We start from the raw sequence: 18,242 nt of genomic DNA, 5'->3' as shown, positions 1-18,242 counted from the left end.
ACATCATAATTAAAATGCCAAGAGCAAAAGACAAAGAGAATATTAAAAGCAGAAAGAGAGAAACAGTTAGTTACCAACAAGGGAGCACCCATACGATTGTCAGCTGATTTCTCAACAGAAACTAGGCAGGCCAGATGGGAGTGGCAAGAAATATTCAAAGTCATGAATAGCAAGAACCGACAACCAAGATTACTCTACCCAGCAAAGCTAACATTCAGAATTGAAGGTCAGATAAAAAGCTTCACAGATAAGAAAAAGCTAAAAGAGTTCATCACCAATAAACCAGTATTATATGGAATGCTGAAAGGTATTCTTTAAGAGGAAGAAGAAAAAGGTAAAGATAAAAATTATGAACAACAGAAGAAACCAAGATGGCGGCATAGGTAAACACCTAAACTGCTGCCTTGCACAACAATTTCAAAACAACTAAAAGACAAAACGGACATCATCCAGAACCACAGGAAGGCTGCCTGAGTGGAAATTCTACAACTAGAAGGAAAGAGAAAAGCACACTGAGACTCACAGGAGCTGCGGAAGGCAGAGGTACGGAGGCGCGCATGCGGAGAGGGCTGGCAACTGAGTACACGGCTGGCTTTCTCAATTGGGAGAGAGACAAAAGCTCCCAACTGCTCTGAACTCCAGAGTTCCAGGTGAGAGACTGGGGACCCAGACTCATACGGGGAGAAACTGGACTGTCTAGCAGCGGGTGAAACTCAAGGGCGGCTTTCTCTCAGAGGTGCTTGCAGCGATTACCGCGGGACACTGAGACCCAGAGGCCTCTTAGGGCAGGGCTGATGGGAAAACATTGCTGTTTGCTCTGCCCTGAGATCCCACCCCACGAAGCCACTACGGTTTGCTCTGCCCTGAGACTCCGCTCCGAGACTCTGCCCCATCCAAGCTGAGCGCAGAGGCCTTTGCATATGAATGGTCTGGTCCTTTGAATTCTAAACTTACCTAACAAACTGCAGGTGAGACCCAGAACATCCAAAAGAAGGCCCAAGGCCCCACAGCAGCTTGCATTGCTTCACAGCTGGGCCTCATCTGGGCACCTCCAAAACCCAAACAAAGAAGAGGAATCTGCAGATCTCTCTGTAGCTCCTGCTGGGTGGCCTCAGGCAGAGGCTAAATTAGCACCTCTTTGGAGATCCAAGAGCCAGTGTACCCAGAGGTCAGAGTGGGACCATCCAGATTACATCTCCTCAGATCCATAAGGGACACACTCAGGGGGCAGACTCAGTGAGCACCAAAGCCCCACTGAAGTAAGTCTTATCTCATAAGGGTGTCTCCAGCACAGAAGTTCTCCCATCGTATTAAACACAGCTGATCCTCACAGCCAACTGGCCTGGAGGTCAATTCCTCCCAGTGCTACCAACAACAATCAAGGCTTAACTACAACAAGACTGTGCACACAGCCCACAAAGGGGTGCACCAAGAGTGTCCACCTCAGGTAACTGGGGAGGCTGAGCCACTGGGCCCTATAGGACACCTAGCACACAAAGCTACCCTACCAACTCAGGGAACCAACCAAAATGCGGAGACAAAGAAACAGGTCACAAATGAAAGAAATGGAGGAAAGCAAATGACTGGATATAGAGTTCAAAACCACGGTTATAAGGTTTTTCAAGAATTTCCTAGAAAAGGCCGATAAATTTAGCGAGACCCTCGAGGATATGAAAAAGGACCAACTAGAAATTAAGCATACACTGACTGAAATAAAAAATAATATACAGAGAGAGATCCAACAGCAGACTAGAGGACCGCAAGAATCAAGTCAAAGATTTGAAATACAAAGAAGCAAAAACACCCATCCGGAAAAGCAAAAAGAAAAAAGAATCCAAAAATATGAAGATAGTGTAAGGAGCCTCTGGGACAACTTCAAGCATACCAACATCCGAATATGGGAGTGCCAGAAGGAGAGAGAGAGCAAGACACTGAAAACTTATTTGAAGAAATAATGACCAAAAACTTCCCCCACCTGGTGAAAGAAACAGACTTACAAGTCCAGGAAGCACAGAGAACCCCAAACAAAAGGAATCCAAAGAGGACCACACCAAGACACATCATAATTAAAATGCCCAAAGCAAAAGACAAAGCAGCAAGAGAAAAACAGTTACTACAGTTACCTACAGTTACCTACAAGGGAGCACCCATACGATTGTCAGCTGATTTCTCAACAGAAACTATGCAGGCCAGATGAGAGTGGCAAGAAATATTCAAAGTCATGAATAGCAAGAACCTACAACCAAGATTACTCTACCCAGCAAAGCTATCATTCAGAATTAAAGGTCAGATAAAGAGCTTCACAGGTAAGAAAAAGCTAAAGTTCAACACCACCAAACCAGTATTATATGAAATGCTGAAAGGTATTCTTTAAGAAGAGGAAGAAGAAGAAAAAGGTAAAGATAAAAATTATGAACAACAAATACATATCTATCAACAAGTGAATCTAAAAATCAAGTGAATAAAAAATCTGATGAACAGCCCTAACCGGTTTGGCTCAGTGGATAGAGCGTCGGCCTGCAGACTGAAAGGTCCCAGGTTTGATTCCGGTCAAGGGCATGTACCTTGGTTGCAGGCACATCCCCAGTTGGAGGTGTGCAAGAGGCAGCTGATCGATGTTTCTCTCTCATCGATGTTTCTAACTCTTTCCCTGTCCCTTCCTTTCTGTAAAAAAAAATCAATAATATATATATATATAAAAAAACCTGATGAACAGAATAAACTGGTGAATAGAATAGAATCAGGGGCATAGAAAGGGAGTGGACTGACAATTCGCAGGGGGAAAGGGGTGCGGGGGGTGCGGGAAGAAACTGGACAAAAATCGTACACCTATGGATGAGGACAGTGGGGGTGGGGGGTAAGGGCAGAGGGTGGGGTGGAGGGGAGCCATGGGGGCACAGAAAAAGAGAAACAATTGTAATAATATGAACAATAAAGATTTATTTTTTAAAAATTGGAAAAAAACACCATATATGTGTAACCCATGGATACAGACAATAGCATGGGGAAGGCCTGGGGTGGGGTGGGAATTGGGGGTAAAAAGGAAGAAAATGGGAGACATCTGTAATACTGTCAATAATAAAATTAAATTAAAAATTTTTTTAATATATATATTTTTTATTGTTTTTTTTACAGAGGAAGGGAGAGGGAGGGAGAGTTAGAAACATCGATGAGAGCCCTAACTGGTTTGGCTCAGTGGATAGAGCGTCGGCCTGCGGACTGAAAGGTCCCAGGTTCGATTCCGGTCAAGGGCATGTACCTTGGTTGCGGCACATCCCCAGTCGGAGGTGTGCAGGAGGCAGCTGATCGATGTTTCTCTCTCATCGATGTTTCTAACTCTCTGTCTCTCTCCCTTCCTCTCCGTAAAAAAACAATAAAATATATTTTAAAAAAAAAAAAAAAAGGAACATCGATGAGAGAGAAACATTGATCAGCTGCCTCCTGCACACGCCCCACTGGGTATGTGCCCACAACCAAGGTACATGCCCTTGACCGGAATCGAACCTGGGACCCTTGAGTCCGCAGGCCAATGCTCTATCCACTAAGCCAAACCAGTCAGGGCTTAAATTAAATTTTTAAAAGTAGAAAGAATATGGTAAGTGTCCATGAGCTAACGAGGGGCGTTGTCTGAGATACAATGCTATATGAGAAAAAGAAAAGCTGTCCATCAGGCGGACACTCGGGAGCCGGGGAAGGCGGAGGACTGAAAGTCCTCTCGCGCCAGTGCGCACAAAGGCTGCGGAGGCTGCCACAGGCTTTCCCTAGCGGAAGGGAGTGAGAGGCTCCTGACGGCACTGAACCTCAGTTCTGACTGAAGTGAGCCCCAGTTCTGACTGCAGTGAACCCCAGTTCCAGGCGAGCCCCTGGGGACCCACGCTCTTGTGGGGGGAGTCTGGACTCTCGGGCGGAGACTCAGGAGCCGGGGACGGCGGAGGACTGAAAGTCCGCTCGCGCCAGTGCGCACAAAGGCTGCGGAGGCTGCCACAGGCTTTCCCTAGCGGAAGGGAGTGAGAGGCTCCTGACGGCACTGAACCTCAGTTCTGACTGAAGTGAGCCCCAGTTCTGACTGCAGTGAACCCCAGTTCCAGGCGAGCCCCTGGGGACCCACACTCTTGTGGGGGGAGTCTGGACTCTCGGGCGGAGAATCGGGAGCCGGGAAGGCAGAGGACTGAAGGCACACACGTGCGCGCAAGGGCAACGCTGACGGGAAGCCAAGACTGAGACCCCACCCCATCCAAGCTGAGCACAGAGGCTATTGCAATTTGGCAAGTCTAATCCTATAAGGCTGTCTCCAGCACCGGACTTCTCCCAGCATAGACACAGCTGATCCTTACAGCCAACTGGCCTGGAGGTCAATTCTTCCCAGTGATACCAACAACAATAAAGACTTAATTACAACAAGGCTGTACACACAGTCCACAAAGGTGTGCACCAAGAGTGTCCACCTCAGGTTAACTGGGGAGGCAGACCCACTGGGCCAAATTGGAAACCTAGCACACAAATCTACCAACTCAGGGAAGCAGTGAAAATGCGGCGTCTAAAAATCAGATCACAAACAAAAGAAATGGAGGAAAACAAACGACTGGATATAGAATTCAAAACCACGGTTATAAGGCTTTTTAAGAATATCCTAGAAAAGGCCGATAAATATAACGAGACCCTCGAAGAGATGAAAAAGGACCAACTAGAAATTAAACATACACTGACTGAAATAAAAAATATTATACAGAGACCCAAAAACAGACAAGAGGAACACAAAAATCAAGTCAAAGAATTGAAATACAAAGAAGCAAAAAACACTCAACCGGAAAAGCAAAAAGAAAAAAAAAAATCCAAAAAGTTGAAGATAATGTAAGAAGACTCTGGGACAACTTCAAGAGTACCAACATCAGAATTATGGGGGTGCCAGAAGAAGAGAGAGAGCAAGATACTGAAAACCTATTTGAAGAAATAATGACCGAAAACTTCCCCCACCTGGTGAAAGAAATAGACTTACAAGTCCAGGAAGCCCACAGAACCCCAAACAAAAGGAATCCAAAGAGGACTACACCAAGACACATCATAATTAAAATGCCAAGAGCAAAAGACAAAGAGAGAATATTAAAAGCAGCAAGAGAAAAACAGTTAGTTACCTACAAGGGAGCACCCATACGACTGTCAGCTGACTTTTCAATAGAAACTATGCAGGCCAGACGGGAGTGGCAAGAAATTTTCAATGTGATGAATAGCAAGAACCTACAACCAAGATTACTCTACCCAGCAAAGCTATCATTCAGAATTGAAGGGCAGATAAAGAGTTTCACAGACAAGAAAAAGCTAAAGGAGTTCATCACCACCAAACCAGTATTATATGAAATGCTGAAAGGTATTCTTAAAGAAGAGGAAGAAGAAAAAAGGAAAGATAAAAATTATGAACAACAAATACATATCTATCAACAAATGAACCTAAAGATCAAGTGAATTAAAAACCTGAGGAACAGAATAATCTGGTGAATATAATAGAATCAGGGGCATAGAAAGGGAGTGGACTGATAATTCTCAGGGGGAAAGGGGTATGGGGGGGTTCATAAAGAGACTGGACAAAAATCATACACCTATGGTTGAGGACAGTGGGGGGTAGGTAAGGGCAGAAGGTGGGGTGGGAAATGGGTGGAGGGGAGCTATGGGGGAAAAAAGGAGAAATAATTGTAATAATCTGAATAAAGATTTATTTAAAAAAATAAAAAAATAAAAAAGAAAAGCTGTCCAGGGGCTCATGCATAGAAAAGGCCAGGAGCAAACACTCCATTACTCATAGTTTCCCTTTGGGAAGTGGGACAAGGAGCCGGGGGAGGTACTAAAAACAACACTTCTTATTTACACATCCCACTTTTATATATCTTTCTCCCAGATTAGTGTATTACACCAGAATAGTTGCTTTCAGGAGGTGGGCAGGAATGTTGTGGAAAGACGGGTGTGTGGGTACAACAACCCCTCTCTGAGTGGCCACTTTGTACGGTTCTGACTTTTGGAACAAGCTGGTGTTTCACACACTAAATAAATCAACAATGAGTAAATAAATAAAACCAACAAAGGTGGGGGAAACCACACTAACAGGGGCATGAGGGGAGAACTAATCCAAGTAGCTTCTGTGCACAATATTTAGAGAACAGACTCTCGGGATGAAGAACTCCAAACAAACACTGACCTCTAGCTAGGAGGCTCCTTGTTTTTATTTTTTTATTTTTATAAGAGTTTAATTTAGCCAAACTGATGACACATGCTGGGGAGCAAGATCTCAAATGCTCTAGGAGGCTCCTTTGGGGGGGGGGGGCACATTAGGAATTCTGAATGTATATCCTGTGTATCCTAGGATTGAGCAAACAGGAAAGCGTATCATGGCTAATGGCAGCCAGATTTTTGCTGTTTCAATGTGGAAAGGGAAAGGACAGAAATAATCCCATGGTATTGGATTAGAACTGGTGGTGTCAGTGTGATCTCAAGATTTGTTAATGTTGGTATATAAAAATAGCAATGCACATGTATACGCACACATACACCTATTTCCTATATCTGTCTGCTGAGAGGGCCTAGAAGCAATGACACCTAGAAGCAATGAGCACTCCTAGATTTTGAATTTAAAATATTCTTCTTTGAGAAAACGAATCAGGACTCCTTAGAGAAATGGCTGACTCCAGGGCTCAGGCATGAAAATCAGAAGGTAAGGTTACACCATTTTGGTGTACAAAGAAGTCAGGAAGTCCCCAAAGGATGATAGGGACACATCAAAAGGACACAGGAACCAATTTGAAGGGGCTCCTACTGGCCCAACTCGAACAATTTGAGCATGAAAATAAATACTGCCCTGGCCAGGTAGCTCAGGTGGTTAGAGTGTGGTCCTGATAGGCCAAGGTCACGCTCCGGTCAGGGCACATACAAGAATCAACCAGCTGCCCGACCCGCATGGATCAGTGGTTGAGCATTGGCCTATGAACCAGGAGGTCATGGTTTGATTCCCAGTCAGGGCACATGCCTGGGTTGTGGATTCGGTCCCCAGTGTAGGGCATGTTGGAGGCAGCTGATCAATTATTCTCTCTCATCACTGATGTTTCACTCTCTCTCTCCTTCTCCCTTCCTCTCTGAAATCAATACTATATATATATATATATATATATATATATATATATATATATATATATATATATATATAAAGAATCAACCAGACCAGCTGGTGTGGCTCAGTGGCTGAGCATTGACCTGTGGACTAGGAGGTCGTGGTTCGATTCCCAGTAGGGGGGCGTGCAGGAGGCAGCCAATCAATGATTCTCTCTCATCATTGATGTTTTTCCCTTTCCCTTTTCTGTGAAATCAATAAAAAATATTTTTTTTAAAAAAAGATTCAACCAATGAATGCATAAATAAATGGAACAACAAATTGATGTTTCTCTCTCTCCCTTCCTCTCTCAAATCAACCAATAAAAAATAAATAAATACTGACAATGAAGGATTAAACTAAATAAGAATCCATGAGTTCGTACCAGGGGTTTGCAAATTATGGCCTATGGACCAAATAGCAAATAAGAGAACGCTTTTCCTTCCTACAGAAAGTCAACTAAAAAATAGAAGCAGGCAAAGATAATCAATGGATGTGAAACCAGTGAATTAGAAGTATTTGGAGTTACAATATATGTAGTGTCAAGTATCTCCCACATGGTGCTTAATTACAAAAAAAAAAGACAGTAACTTTACAGTGGGTTGCCTTGGTCAACACCAAGAGATCAAGCATCAAGGTCACAGCATCAGTGGCAGAACAAATCTGTGCCACACATTCCCAATGTGACGCCCCAAGAAGGATACAGCGTCACTTTAGGGTCTTCCTGCCAAAACATATAACTTGACTTTAATCACAAGGAAACATCAGTCAAACCCAAATTGAAGGCCACTGTAGGAAATACCTGGCCTATACTCTTCTTCAAAAATACCAAGGTCATAAAAGGCAAAGAAAAAGCGAGCAGCTGTTCAAGATCAATGACAAAAGGGACTACCACTGAGTGTGACATGTGAACTGGGATTTTCTGTTGCTGTGAAGGACACTAGAGGGACAACTGGAGAAACCTCCATAATGGCTATGGATTATATCGTAGTATCGCATCCATGTTCATTTCCAGTTTTTGATCACTGCACAATTATGGAAACGCATTATCTTGTTTTTAAGAAATACACACTGAAGCACGTAGAGGAAAAGGGCCACGATGTCTGCATCTGATGCTCAAATGGTTTAGGAAAAAATGATGATAGTGAAAACGGAGTTTGGGTGAAGAGTGCACATAACTTCTCTGTACTGTTCTTATACCTCACATGAATCTAAAATCACATGAAAATAAAAACTGAAAAGTAAATAATGTGGCACATGCATAGAAAAGGTCTGGGAGAAAACACCTAATAGTTAACAGTTTCCTCTGGGCAGTGGGATCAAGGAAGGAGTGGGATGATGGCAGGGGACATATATGAATTTTTACCATCATCATATTCAGCTTTTACAGTTTAAAAAGAAAAAAGTTGGTTGGGCGTTGTCTAATACACCAGAGGATGGTGGGTTCGATTCTGGTCAGGGCACATACCCAGGTTGCGTGTTCAATCCCTGCTCGGGATGCATGAGGAAGGCAACCAATCAATGTTTCTTTCCGTGTGTGTATGTGTGTGTGTGTGTGTGTGTGTCAATGTTTCTTTCCGTGTGTGTGTGTGTGTGTGTGTGTGTGTGTGTGTGTGTCTGTCTCTCTCTTCATCCCTCCCTTCCTCCTTCTGAGATCAATTTAAATAAAGAAAGAAAAAGAAAAAAAGAATGAAATAGACCCAAGGTCCAGGGCTGGGTTGACATTTCCACAAAAAACACACACCAAAACCTGGTTCCTCACCTCGCCATCAGGTCCTATTGCAGGTGTCTGTCCTTCTGCATTTTCTGCCTTCTGGAAATAAAGAGAGATACAGTCACTCCCTGACAGGGAGAATGAGGCAGCACAGGCCAAGAATGCCGCTCCAGTCCCCAGCATACCTTCTTTTTCTTCTTCTTCTTTTTCTCCTTGGCAACCTGGGCTGCCTTGTGCTGCCGTACTAGCTCCGTGAGGTTAGCCACGTACTCGTCTGTCTGTTGCAAGAGGTAGGCCAAGCGCTTGTCCTTCTTCTGGTCGATGAGTTTCCGGTACCCTTCCTCATCTTCTGCCTGCAAAAGCATGCAGTTATGGCATTTGCCTGCAAGACATGCTCGTCCATTAGCCACCAAATCAGAGTCGAGAAGTCCACTGGGAATTATTGTTAACCAGCAATCAGGCCCACATTTAGGGAGCTCTTAGTCACACCCTGCGTTGTGCTGTATGTAGGCCTTTCACATAACTATTGTCTCTCCCTTTAGTATTTCCCCAACTCTTACCCAGAGCTAGGCTCTGTAAGGACCTGGCTGCACAGACATAATCCTACCCAGAGTTATTTGTAAAGGCCAATATCAAGTTCTGTGCCATCTGTTCACAAACATACCCCAAATCGAAGCCCTTTTCTCTACCTGGTCTAAGCAATATCTCTCCCTCCCGGCTTTCTAAGAATATATCAGACACATCACTACCCAGCTTATAGCCTTCATGACTCCCCATCATGTTCAGAATGAAATTAAAAGCCTTCCCTGTGGCCTGCAAGGCCCCAAATGACCTGCCCTTGGGACTCTGACTTCACTCCTCCACTGCACCATTCTGTTGTAGGGGCCACTTGCTGTGCCTTGCAATTGGCTTTTACTTACCTTGGGCCCTTGACCTTGGTTCCTCAATCCCAAAGAGGCACTTCCTCCAGGTTTCTGCTCACCTTTCAGTACCATCCTGTCAATCCCATGTGTCCTGCTTCATTCTCTTTAGTGCACTTTCCACCACTCAAAACTGTTTCACCTGGGCAACTATCTCCCTTGGGTTAGCACAAGCCCCTTGAGGACAGGGCTGTGTCCTTCTCTTTACTTCTGTGGCCTCTGTCCACACAGTAATGCCTATCAATACCTACCCAATTAGAAAATCACCCAGGACTAAATGGTCAGAAACACAGGGTGGGAGTGGGGGACCAGATCACACCACTGATGACTCACAGCCAGGAGGGGCTGCCACCTTCATTTTCTGATGGACATAAAGCAGCCAGCTAACTGGCTAAGGTCATGCAGGCACTCTAATGGCTGGTGTGACCGGGCAAAGGTCTGAGACCAGTTCTTTCAGATTCTCAAACCCAAATCCTTCCACTTCTAACTCTGAGAAGCAAAATGCCTCAGTGTAATTCAGGGTGATAGATTCCTGGTCCCTGCACCACCCTGTGCACACACAAAGGGATACACAGTTACAAATGCAGAATTTTACCATGAGCCTCCGCATCCTCTCCTTCTCAATTCTTTCATTTTCCTTCTTCTGTTCCCGCTCTGTGTTGGCATGGTACGTGGCCACTGCCTTTGTGAGTTTTTGAATTTTGCCTGTGACGGATCGGTGATATTCTTTGAAATCCTTGGCATGCTGAAGAATGCTGTTGAGGTATTCCTACAAGGACACACAAGACAAGACTGACTACTGTAACACTCCCGGCGATAAAACTTTAAAGGCAGCTTGTTTAAAACCAAGAGGACATAATCAGACAATACTATCACATTGTTTCCCTACGAGGTTCCGAGGTTCCATGTTCTCTGTGTAAGGATAAAACTCAATGCTGGAGGGTGGTTGGAAGGGCCCTCCTTTGTACACAACAGACAGACAATCAACCTTGCTGAGACAAGCTGACAAGAACATTAACTGATTCAAAATACTCATGCCCTCCAACCAAGTTATTCCATTGCTAGGAATTTTATTTTAAGGAAATAGCAGATTGTCCAAAAAAATTCAAGAACAAAAATGTCTATTCCAGCCCTGGCCAGGCTGGATGGAGCATTACCCTGTACACCAAAAGGTTGCGGGTTCAATTCCCAGTCAGGGCACATATAGGAGGCAACCGATAGATGTTCTCTCACATCAATGTTTTTGTCTCTCTCTCCCTTTCTCTCTCTCAAATCAATAAAAACGTATCCTCAGGTGAGGATTAAGAAAAAAAAAAAAGAATGCCTATCTCAGTGTTTGATTACCATATGTATACAGAATAAGGCTGGAAAGATATATACACCAAAATGTTAACAGCGGTCTACACTGAGTATTGACTTTTTCTATTATTTTGAACTGCACCAGTAATAGATATTAACTGGAGGAACTTTAGAAAATATAACGAGTGAACAACATACAGAATCATCCCAAATCCTACTTGAGTAGAAATTTTGGTTTCCTTGAATGATCTCATGAAAACCTAACTTAGCCCTAGCCAGTTTGGCTCAGTGGATAGAACATCAGCCTAAGGACTGAAGGGTCCCAGGTTCAATTCCAGTCAAGGGCACATGCCCAAGTTGTGGGCTCGAGCCCCAGTGTGGGGCATGTAGGAGCAACCGACCAATGATTCTCTCTCATCAATGATGTTTCTCTCCCTTCCTCTTTGAAATCAATAAAAATATATTTAAAACTTTAAAATAAATAAATAATAAAATAAAAACCTAACCTAGATCAATCCCTCCTCTAAGAGACTCCATAGCTTCCACCTCACTCAGAGCAATAGTGCAACTTGCTCCTTGCCTCACAAGGCCCAGCAGGCTCTGTCCTTACCTCCTCCTACTCTCCCCCTTGCTCCACTCTGGCTGCACAGAGATCCCTGCTTTTTATAGAACACACAGCACGTATCAGCCCAGGGCATTTGCACCTCCCTGTCTATCTGGAAAGCTCTTGCCCACATAGCCATGGGGCTTCCTTCCCTCAGATCTCTGCTCAGATCTCACCTCCTCAGAAAAAACTTTCCCAACCATTCTGTGTCAACAGCTCCCCATCACTGCTTCATGTTTCTTTATATCCTATCTCCTCCCAATATTTTACATCCCTTGATTGTGGCCCATCTTCTCCCTACCACTTAATTTTGTTCAAGAATGTATTCTTGGTGCCTAAAATAGTGTTATCATAAACAGAAAAGAGAAACAGCATGTTTAGACACAAAACAAAACAAGACTCAGCAATGTGGGAGCTGTGAGGACCCAGGTACACAGGAGGGCCAGCAGGACAAGCTATGCAGCAGCTGGGGACGCACCTGGTGCTTCTGCCGGCGCTTGCGCTCCTGCTCAATCTTCTGCTGCTTCTCCAGCTTCTCGGTGATGCGGGCCTCACGCAGGGACTGCCGCTTGCTACGCTTGTAGGCCTTGGCATTGAGGGCCGTCTCAAGAGCCGTGTCCCTCCTCATGCACACCACCACTTCCTGCCGCAGCTTCAGAAGAAACATGGGCACACGTTGGTCATGTCCACACAAAATGCACAACTACACAGTGCAAGCTAGGCAGAACACTGCTGCCTCCAGAAGGGTCCTTGCTAAATCTCATAAGCATAAATGTGTGTGCATGTGGAGGACATCTGATAAATGCCCAAGAACCGGGGAGGCAAGCACAGGTCAGGAGACAGCTGCTTCTGGACACCCAGTAGAAGGTCCTCTTATACCTTCAGGTCTACAGCTCTGCCTTCCCTCAAGCACACACAAAATATTTCTTATGGCTCATTCAAAACTACAGCCCCCTCAGATATAGACCCATTTAAGTTTCCTGTTTCGCCGTCTTAGGGAACCAAGCTTACTCACACCAGGAATACCCCATGTGCCACCACTGTGCACGTCATGAAGAGGAAGGAGGGCACAATGAGCTAATAAGTGTGGGTGGACACTGCTGCTTTCAATGGTCAAGGGACATTTATTTAATAGGTGCTCAGCAAGTAATTACTTGAATCTAAGCATCAGCGTTGTCAGAAAAGGCCTGTGCCTGCACCTACCTGCCTCTGGAAGTTCAGCAGCCTGAGGGCCTTGAGCTCAATAGTTGCTTTGGTTCGCAAATCCCCGGCCAGTGACCCAGGTAGGTTTTCAAGTTCCTGAATTCGGTGAGCAATGCGAGCCTGAAGCCTGGGGTGCAAAGACAGAAAAAAGGACAGGCAATGAGAGGACTGCTTTCAAGGAGCCCACCTATGCCCTTTCTTTAAAGCGGGAGCCTCAGAAGAATCCATCCTTTGAGGGAGGCAGAAGATGGCTCAAAAAAGGATGCCAGCCACAAAGGAAGGCAGCCAGAGGACTCAGAGCTACAGCAAACAGGAAACCAGACAGGGCACAGCCGACTTAAGGCATTTCAGCAGGGTGAGCCAGCCTCTGGAGTCAGGCAGGCCAGGCTCTCCCTCCTAGCCCTGGGAATCTACTTAACCTGGGAGCCTTATCAGAAATATGGGCCATAAAGGAATGAAAAAATTAAACATCTATGGACCTGGCCAATGGTGCTCAGTGGTTAGAATGTAGGCCCGCACCAAAGGATAGTGGGTTCAATTCCCGGTCAAGAGCACATACCTGGATTGCAGGTTCAGTCCCTGGCCCCAGTTGTGGCTTGTGCAGGAGGCAACCAATTGATGTGTCTCCCTCACATCGATGTTTCTGTTTCTCCATCTCTTTCTCCCCCGCACCTCTCTCTTTCCTTCCCCCCTCTCTCCCTCCCTCTCCCACATTCTCTAAGAATCAATGGAAAAAATATTTAAACATTACTTTAAGGAGGCTAGAGGTGAGGGAGTAGGCAGGACCTCTATGAGGAGGTGACCTCAGTAATGAGGTCTAAGTGAGCACAAGGAGTCGTGTACCATCAAGCAAAGGCCCTAGGCAGAAATAAGCCTAACTTGTTGAATAAACAAACTGGAACAAGGAAAGTAGGATAGGCGAGGACAGAGGATGAGACAGGGACTGAACAGAAGGGAGTTTACTGAATAGAATGGCAGGTTTTAACCTGGGGAATAGAATCTAGTGTAAGTAAATTGTAAAAAGAGACTTCCAACTGCTTTGTGGGAAACAGAATGCACAGGCAAGTGTGAGAGGAGGGAGGCCCCAGGCAGGAGGAGTAGACCAGGTGGCAGTTAACAGTACGGGGGGAGAACCATGTCTGGGGAGGGGAGCTGAGACGAACTGGTTCACCAAGGGGTCATGCACCACTTATGCAAAGGGGGATGAGAAAGGGGCTGCAGTGTCTGTGGCCCAATGAGCTGCTGGATGGCAGGTATATGGGAACAGAGACAGGAGGGAAAGACAGGGAAACGTGAAGATATCTGGACAGGTCATTTTCAAGCTGACAGGGAGGCACCTGGCTCCAAGGCATGTCACAGCTGGGATGCACTCTAGAGATGGTAATTAGGCAAAGATTTACTGATGCCTCTGGGAATATACAGTGAACAAGGCACAGCCTCTCCCTTGTGGAGCTTACACTCACCAAGGGAGGCCTGTCCTGAACAAGTTATAAATGCAATGAAGAAATGGGAAGTGCAAGGTGCTCAAGGAGTGAATCTCAGATGCCCCCAGAAGTGTGGGATGAAATATCACCGACCTACGGTGTGCCAGGCATCCCACATGGTGCCCAGGAGGCCTTGGCAAAGGGGCCAGCAACTAGTGAGAAGGATCCACTGCAGAGCTCGCAGGGTTTCTTTTTTAGTGTGATGAACCAAAAGCTGGATACACTGTGTTGGTGAGGAGAAACACATACTTTAACTCCAACATATAGCTGTATGATCTCAGTGGAGGGCACCTTTGCAGAATGTACGAAATTCCCGTGTACATTCCCTGTACCCATTAATGCCACTTCCAGGGACTTATTCTGACCTGACACACGTGCACACGTGTGAACTTAGAAACAAATACAGAAGTGCATTTACTAAGACATTGTCTTAACGCCTGATTAGAAATAACCTAATATGCACTCAGCCAGGGGACTGGCTGAATAAACATGTTATATCTTCACCAGGCAGAACACTGAACAACAGGAAAAAAGAAAAGCTCCTTTTGGACAAACAGGGGATGATCTCTACACTATGTCATTTTGGAAGGAATGATGCATACTTCATGAACCCCTTGGGGACAATATGGCTACCTGTACCTATCTGCTTGCATATGCACACAATTTTTCTGGAAGGATACATGCCAATTGGGGAGCTGGGAACCTAGAGAGAAAGGCATAAGGTGATTTCTGGTTGCATACCCTATTGGCCTTTGGAACTGGAAACCACACCAACGTGTGTCAGGGATGACGTGGTTGGGGGTGACCTAAAGCGGCAGCAGTGCCCTCACCTGTACTCCCGCTCCTGCAGAATCTCCACAGGGTCCAGGCCCCGGGGTTTCTGGATGGGGGTGATGCGGCTCTGCTTCTGGTGTAGCGGTACCATGGGGGCAGGCTGGGCTGGCTGCCCTGGCGACTGTGTCTGGGGTGGCATCACAGGAGAGGCAGCGGGCGGGACGGCAGGGGGTGCAGGTGAGGGACGGCCTGTAGGCTGAGGGGGGATCAGCTTCTGAGGTGTGCTTGTGGGGGCAGCAGCATTCGCCATAGGTCCTGGGGAGAGTCAAGTAGCAGGAGCACAGCATTGAGCTTCAGGTCAATTCCAAGTGGAAATAAAAAGCCTGCATGGTGCTCAATGCCCCAGTGACAGACAGACTATCCCGGCCACACCTCCCCATCTCCCGGCCTCTCACTGAACTGGCATGGCAGGCAGTTTCTCACTCAGGGGTCTCCTCTCTCCTGCCTCAAGGTTCAAGCCTCTTCCAGATCTCAGCCTACATGCCCTTCCCCGAAGCCCTGCACTGATCCAAGTGCCAACCCTGAGGTCGTTCTTCCTGGACAGCATTTTCCTGACTTCCATCTACTACAGTTCAGATGAAATTGGATTTGATTAGCTCGTCTATGCCATCACTAAACCTCAGGCGCTAAGAGGATAGGAAACAAATCCATTTTGTCTACTGTTTTCACCCAACAGAAGTGATCCTCAAATCCTTGCTAACAACTACATTTGACAGAAGGAAGAGAAACTGAACATGGTGAGGAGACAGAACCCTGAACCACCCTGTCATTTTGCTGGCCTCCATAGTATTGGGGGGCATCCCAGGAGGGAAGGGACGTCATCTGTGACCTACAGGCGTGGAGGCACCAGGTCCTGAAGGGTCGTGTCTATGTCTACAGCCGTGCCTCCCCACAGCCTCTCCCTGGAGTCACAGTGAACTTGTTCATTCATATTCTTCTCTTCTTATTAACATTTTAAAGAGACCCCAGGATCTCCATGACCCATAGGACAGAACAAGGGTGGGCAGGAATTGTGGAGTGAAATCAACCCAAGACTTTAGAAAATAACCAGGGATCGATAAGACACAAAGAAGACAGCAGAAAGAAGCGAGGACTTGTCCTTGGCCCTCTCTCTCTCTGGACAGGCTCATCTCAGGGTCTGAAATGCGTAATCTCATGACATAAGTCAGGGCACATAAATGTCACCAAGACAGAGGGTACTCACCTTCAGGCCATGGCTTGGGAGGTCCTCCAGGGGGTTGGCCCGGCATACCAGGGGGCACACCTGAAGGTCCTGGGGGTGGCATATTGGGCCCTCCCATACCTACACACAGGGAAAAACAAATAATAGGATAAAATGTGTCCTGTGTTCATCCTACACCCACCCCCATGGGCAGCCCTGTCTCCAGGAGACACACCCAACAACAAGCCCCTTAGTGTGGGCATCAAGGGAAAGCAGGGAACTTTTATCCTGACAACAGCGTTGCCTGCCCGCATGAGCACCAGACATTGTGCCAGCCCCAAGGAGGAAACCTGTGGGCAGCAGAGCCCAGGTCTGCCTGACACTGTTGCCCACACTTGGTCAGTTTGCTGAGACTTCTCCCTCCCACAAGGGCTGGAGATAGTGGGCCTTACCATGGGGCCTGCTGTAATTTGGAGGTGCTGGGCCTGGGCCTGGTCCAGGGCCAGGGCCAGGGCCAGGGCCAGGTCCTGCTGCAGACACAGAGGGTGGAGGTAGTGTTGGCACCTGCTGCTGCATCCCAGGCATCGGTCGCTTGCCCTGCACTGCCATCTGCAGGTGGTCAGGCAGGGGTTGCCCCCTGGCCAGCATCTTGTAGGCCATGATCTGAGCTCTGAGCTGATGCAGTTGGTTCTGATTAAATGGTGTTGGGCCCCGGTTCTGCTGCCCCAAAGACTGGGGGTCAGTGCCATCCAGCGGGGCCCCTCCTGGTCCGGACGACATCTGTGGGCCCGAGGATGGGCCACTGGCTGGAACCGGACTAGAGGCGTGCTCGGAGCCACCCAGTGGTGAGGGGTAACCTGCAGAAAATACAGATTCCAGAGGTCACTTGGGAGTATACATCCAATGATTTTTAAGGCAAAGACAATAACCTTTCCACCAGGCTTACACTGGCACATACCCTGAGACATGGGATGACCAAATTTTTTCATTCTTGTATTCAAACAAGAGGCACCCAGAGGGCTCCGAGCAGCAGCCGGTGTGGTTGGTTTTGTTTGGCCCACCGTTCAGTAAGTTGCTGATGGTCATACTGAGAGGTTACACAGATACAGGCTTTCTCTGGGCCTCCCATCCTGTCCCTCGCCCTGTCCAGGCCCACTCTCCTCACTTCTCTGACCTGGGGAGCCCCTGAGTTTCCTGCCCTAATGACAAGAGGTCTGTCACTTTTCAAAGTTCTGGAAAAGCCACTTGGAACGCTGGGTAAAGCAGCTTGGGCCCCACTCCCAAGATTCTGACCGAGCTGGTCTGCAGTGGGACCCAAGAATCTGCATTTCTAATACACTCTTGGGTGACACCAGAGCTGCTAACCTGAGGAGCCTGCCCTGCCCAGCTGCCATCTCACACCCTGCACTAAACACAGTTCGTTCCCACCGGTTTTCACTCTCCTGGGCTGCTCTGAGACAGAAAGCTCGAACAGTGCACCAGCCAAACCTAAGCTCAACAGCCCTCTATGGCAGGGTTTCCGCACTGCCCTATGTCCTCCCTGTCTACCTGTGGGAGACCTGATTAGGAAAATGACCTTAGGACTCCTGGTGGTGACAAACATGAGGAAAGAAGAGAAACAAAATAATACCTTGGGAGTGCTGGTCCATGGGGCTCGGTGGAGGCCCCATCCCTGCGTGGCCTCCCGTCCGCATCCCCATCCCCTTCATCTGGTTGTAGCGGGGGTCATCCGACATGCCCTTCTCATGCATGGATTCCATTGGCTGCAAGAGGGGGGTAATAACAAGGCAGGATCAGCAAGCGGGGACAGGATGAGATGGCACAGCAAAGCACTGCCCAAGAGTTCAATGTCACTGAAAACACTATGGCATTTACTGAACTGCCAACATG

At 46.9% G+C, this 18,242-nt stretch overlaps 1 protein-coding gene across 9 annotated transcripts in view; it reads right to left on the bottom strand.

Moving 5' to 3' along the window:
* Nucleotides 1-18,242, bottom strand: part of SMARCA4 (SWI/SNF related BAF chromatin remodeling complex subunit ATPase 4) — a 100,257-nt gene that overhangs the window by 59,109 nt on the left and 22,906 nt on the right. For all 9 annotated transcript variants that reach the window (XM_080674940.1, XM_080674941.1, XM_080674935.1 and 6 more), the window contains 9 exons: nt 17,983-18,115; nt 16,805-17,209; nt 16,395-16,493; nt 15,187-15,445; nt 12,873-12,999; nt 12,148-12,321; nt 10,362-10,535; nt 9,032-9,199; nt 8,895-8,945 (listed from right to left, as the gene is read on the bottom strand). In XM_080674940.1, coding sequence (XP_080531066.1) covers nt 8,895-8,945; nt 9,032-9,199; nt 10,362-10,535; nt 12,148-12,321; nt 12,873-12,999; nt 15,187-15,445; nt 16,395-16,493; nt 16,805-17,209; nt 17,983-18,115 — 1,590 coding nt within the window. The remainder of the gene's footprint in view (nt 1-8,894; nt 8,946-9,031; nt 9,200-10,361; nt 10,536-12,147; nt 12,322-12,872; nt 13,000-15,186; nt 15,446-16,394; nt 16,494-16,804; nt 17,210-17,982; nt 18,116-18,242) is intronic.

Source organism: Plecotus auritus (genome assembly GCF_963455305.1).
Source record: "Plecotus auritus genome assembly, chromosome: 6".
NCBI lineage: Eukaryota > Metazoa > Chordata > Mammalia > Chiroptera > Vespertilionidae > Plecotus > Plecotus auritus.
This window is presented reverse-complemented; position numbering and strand designations above follow the sequence as displayed.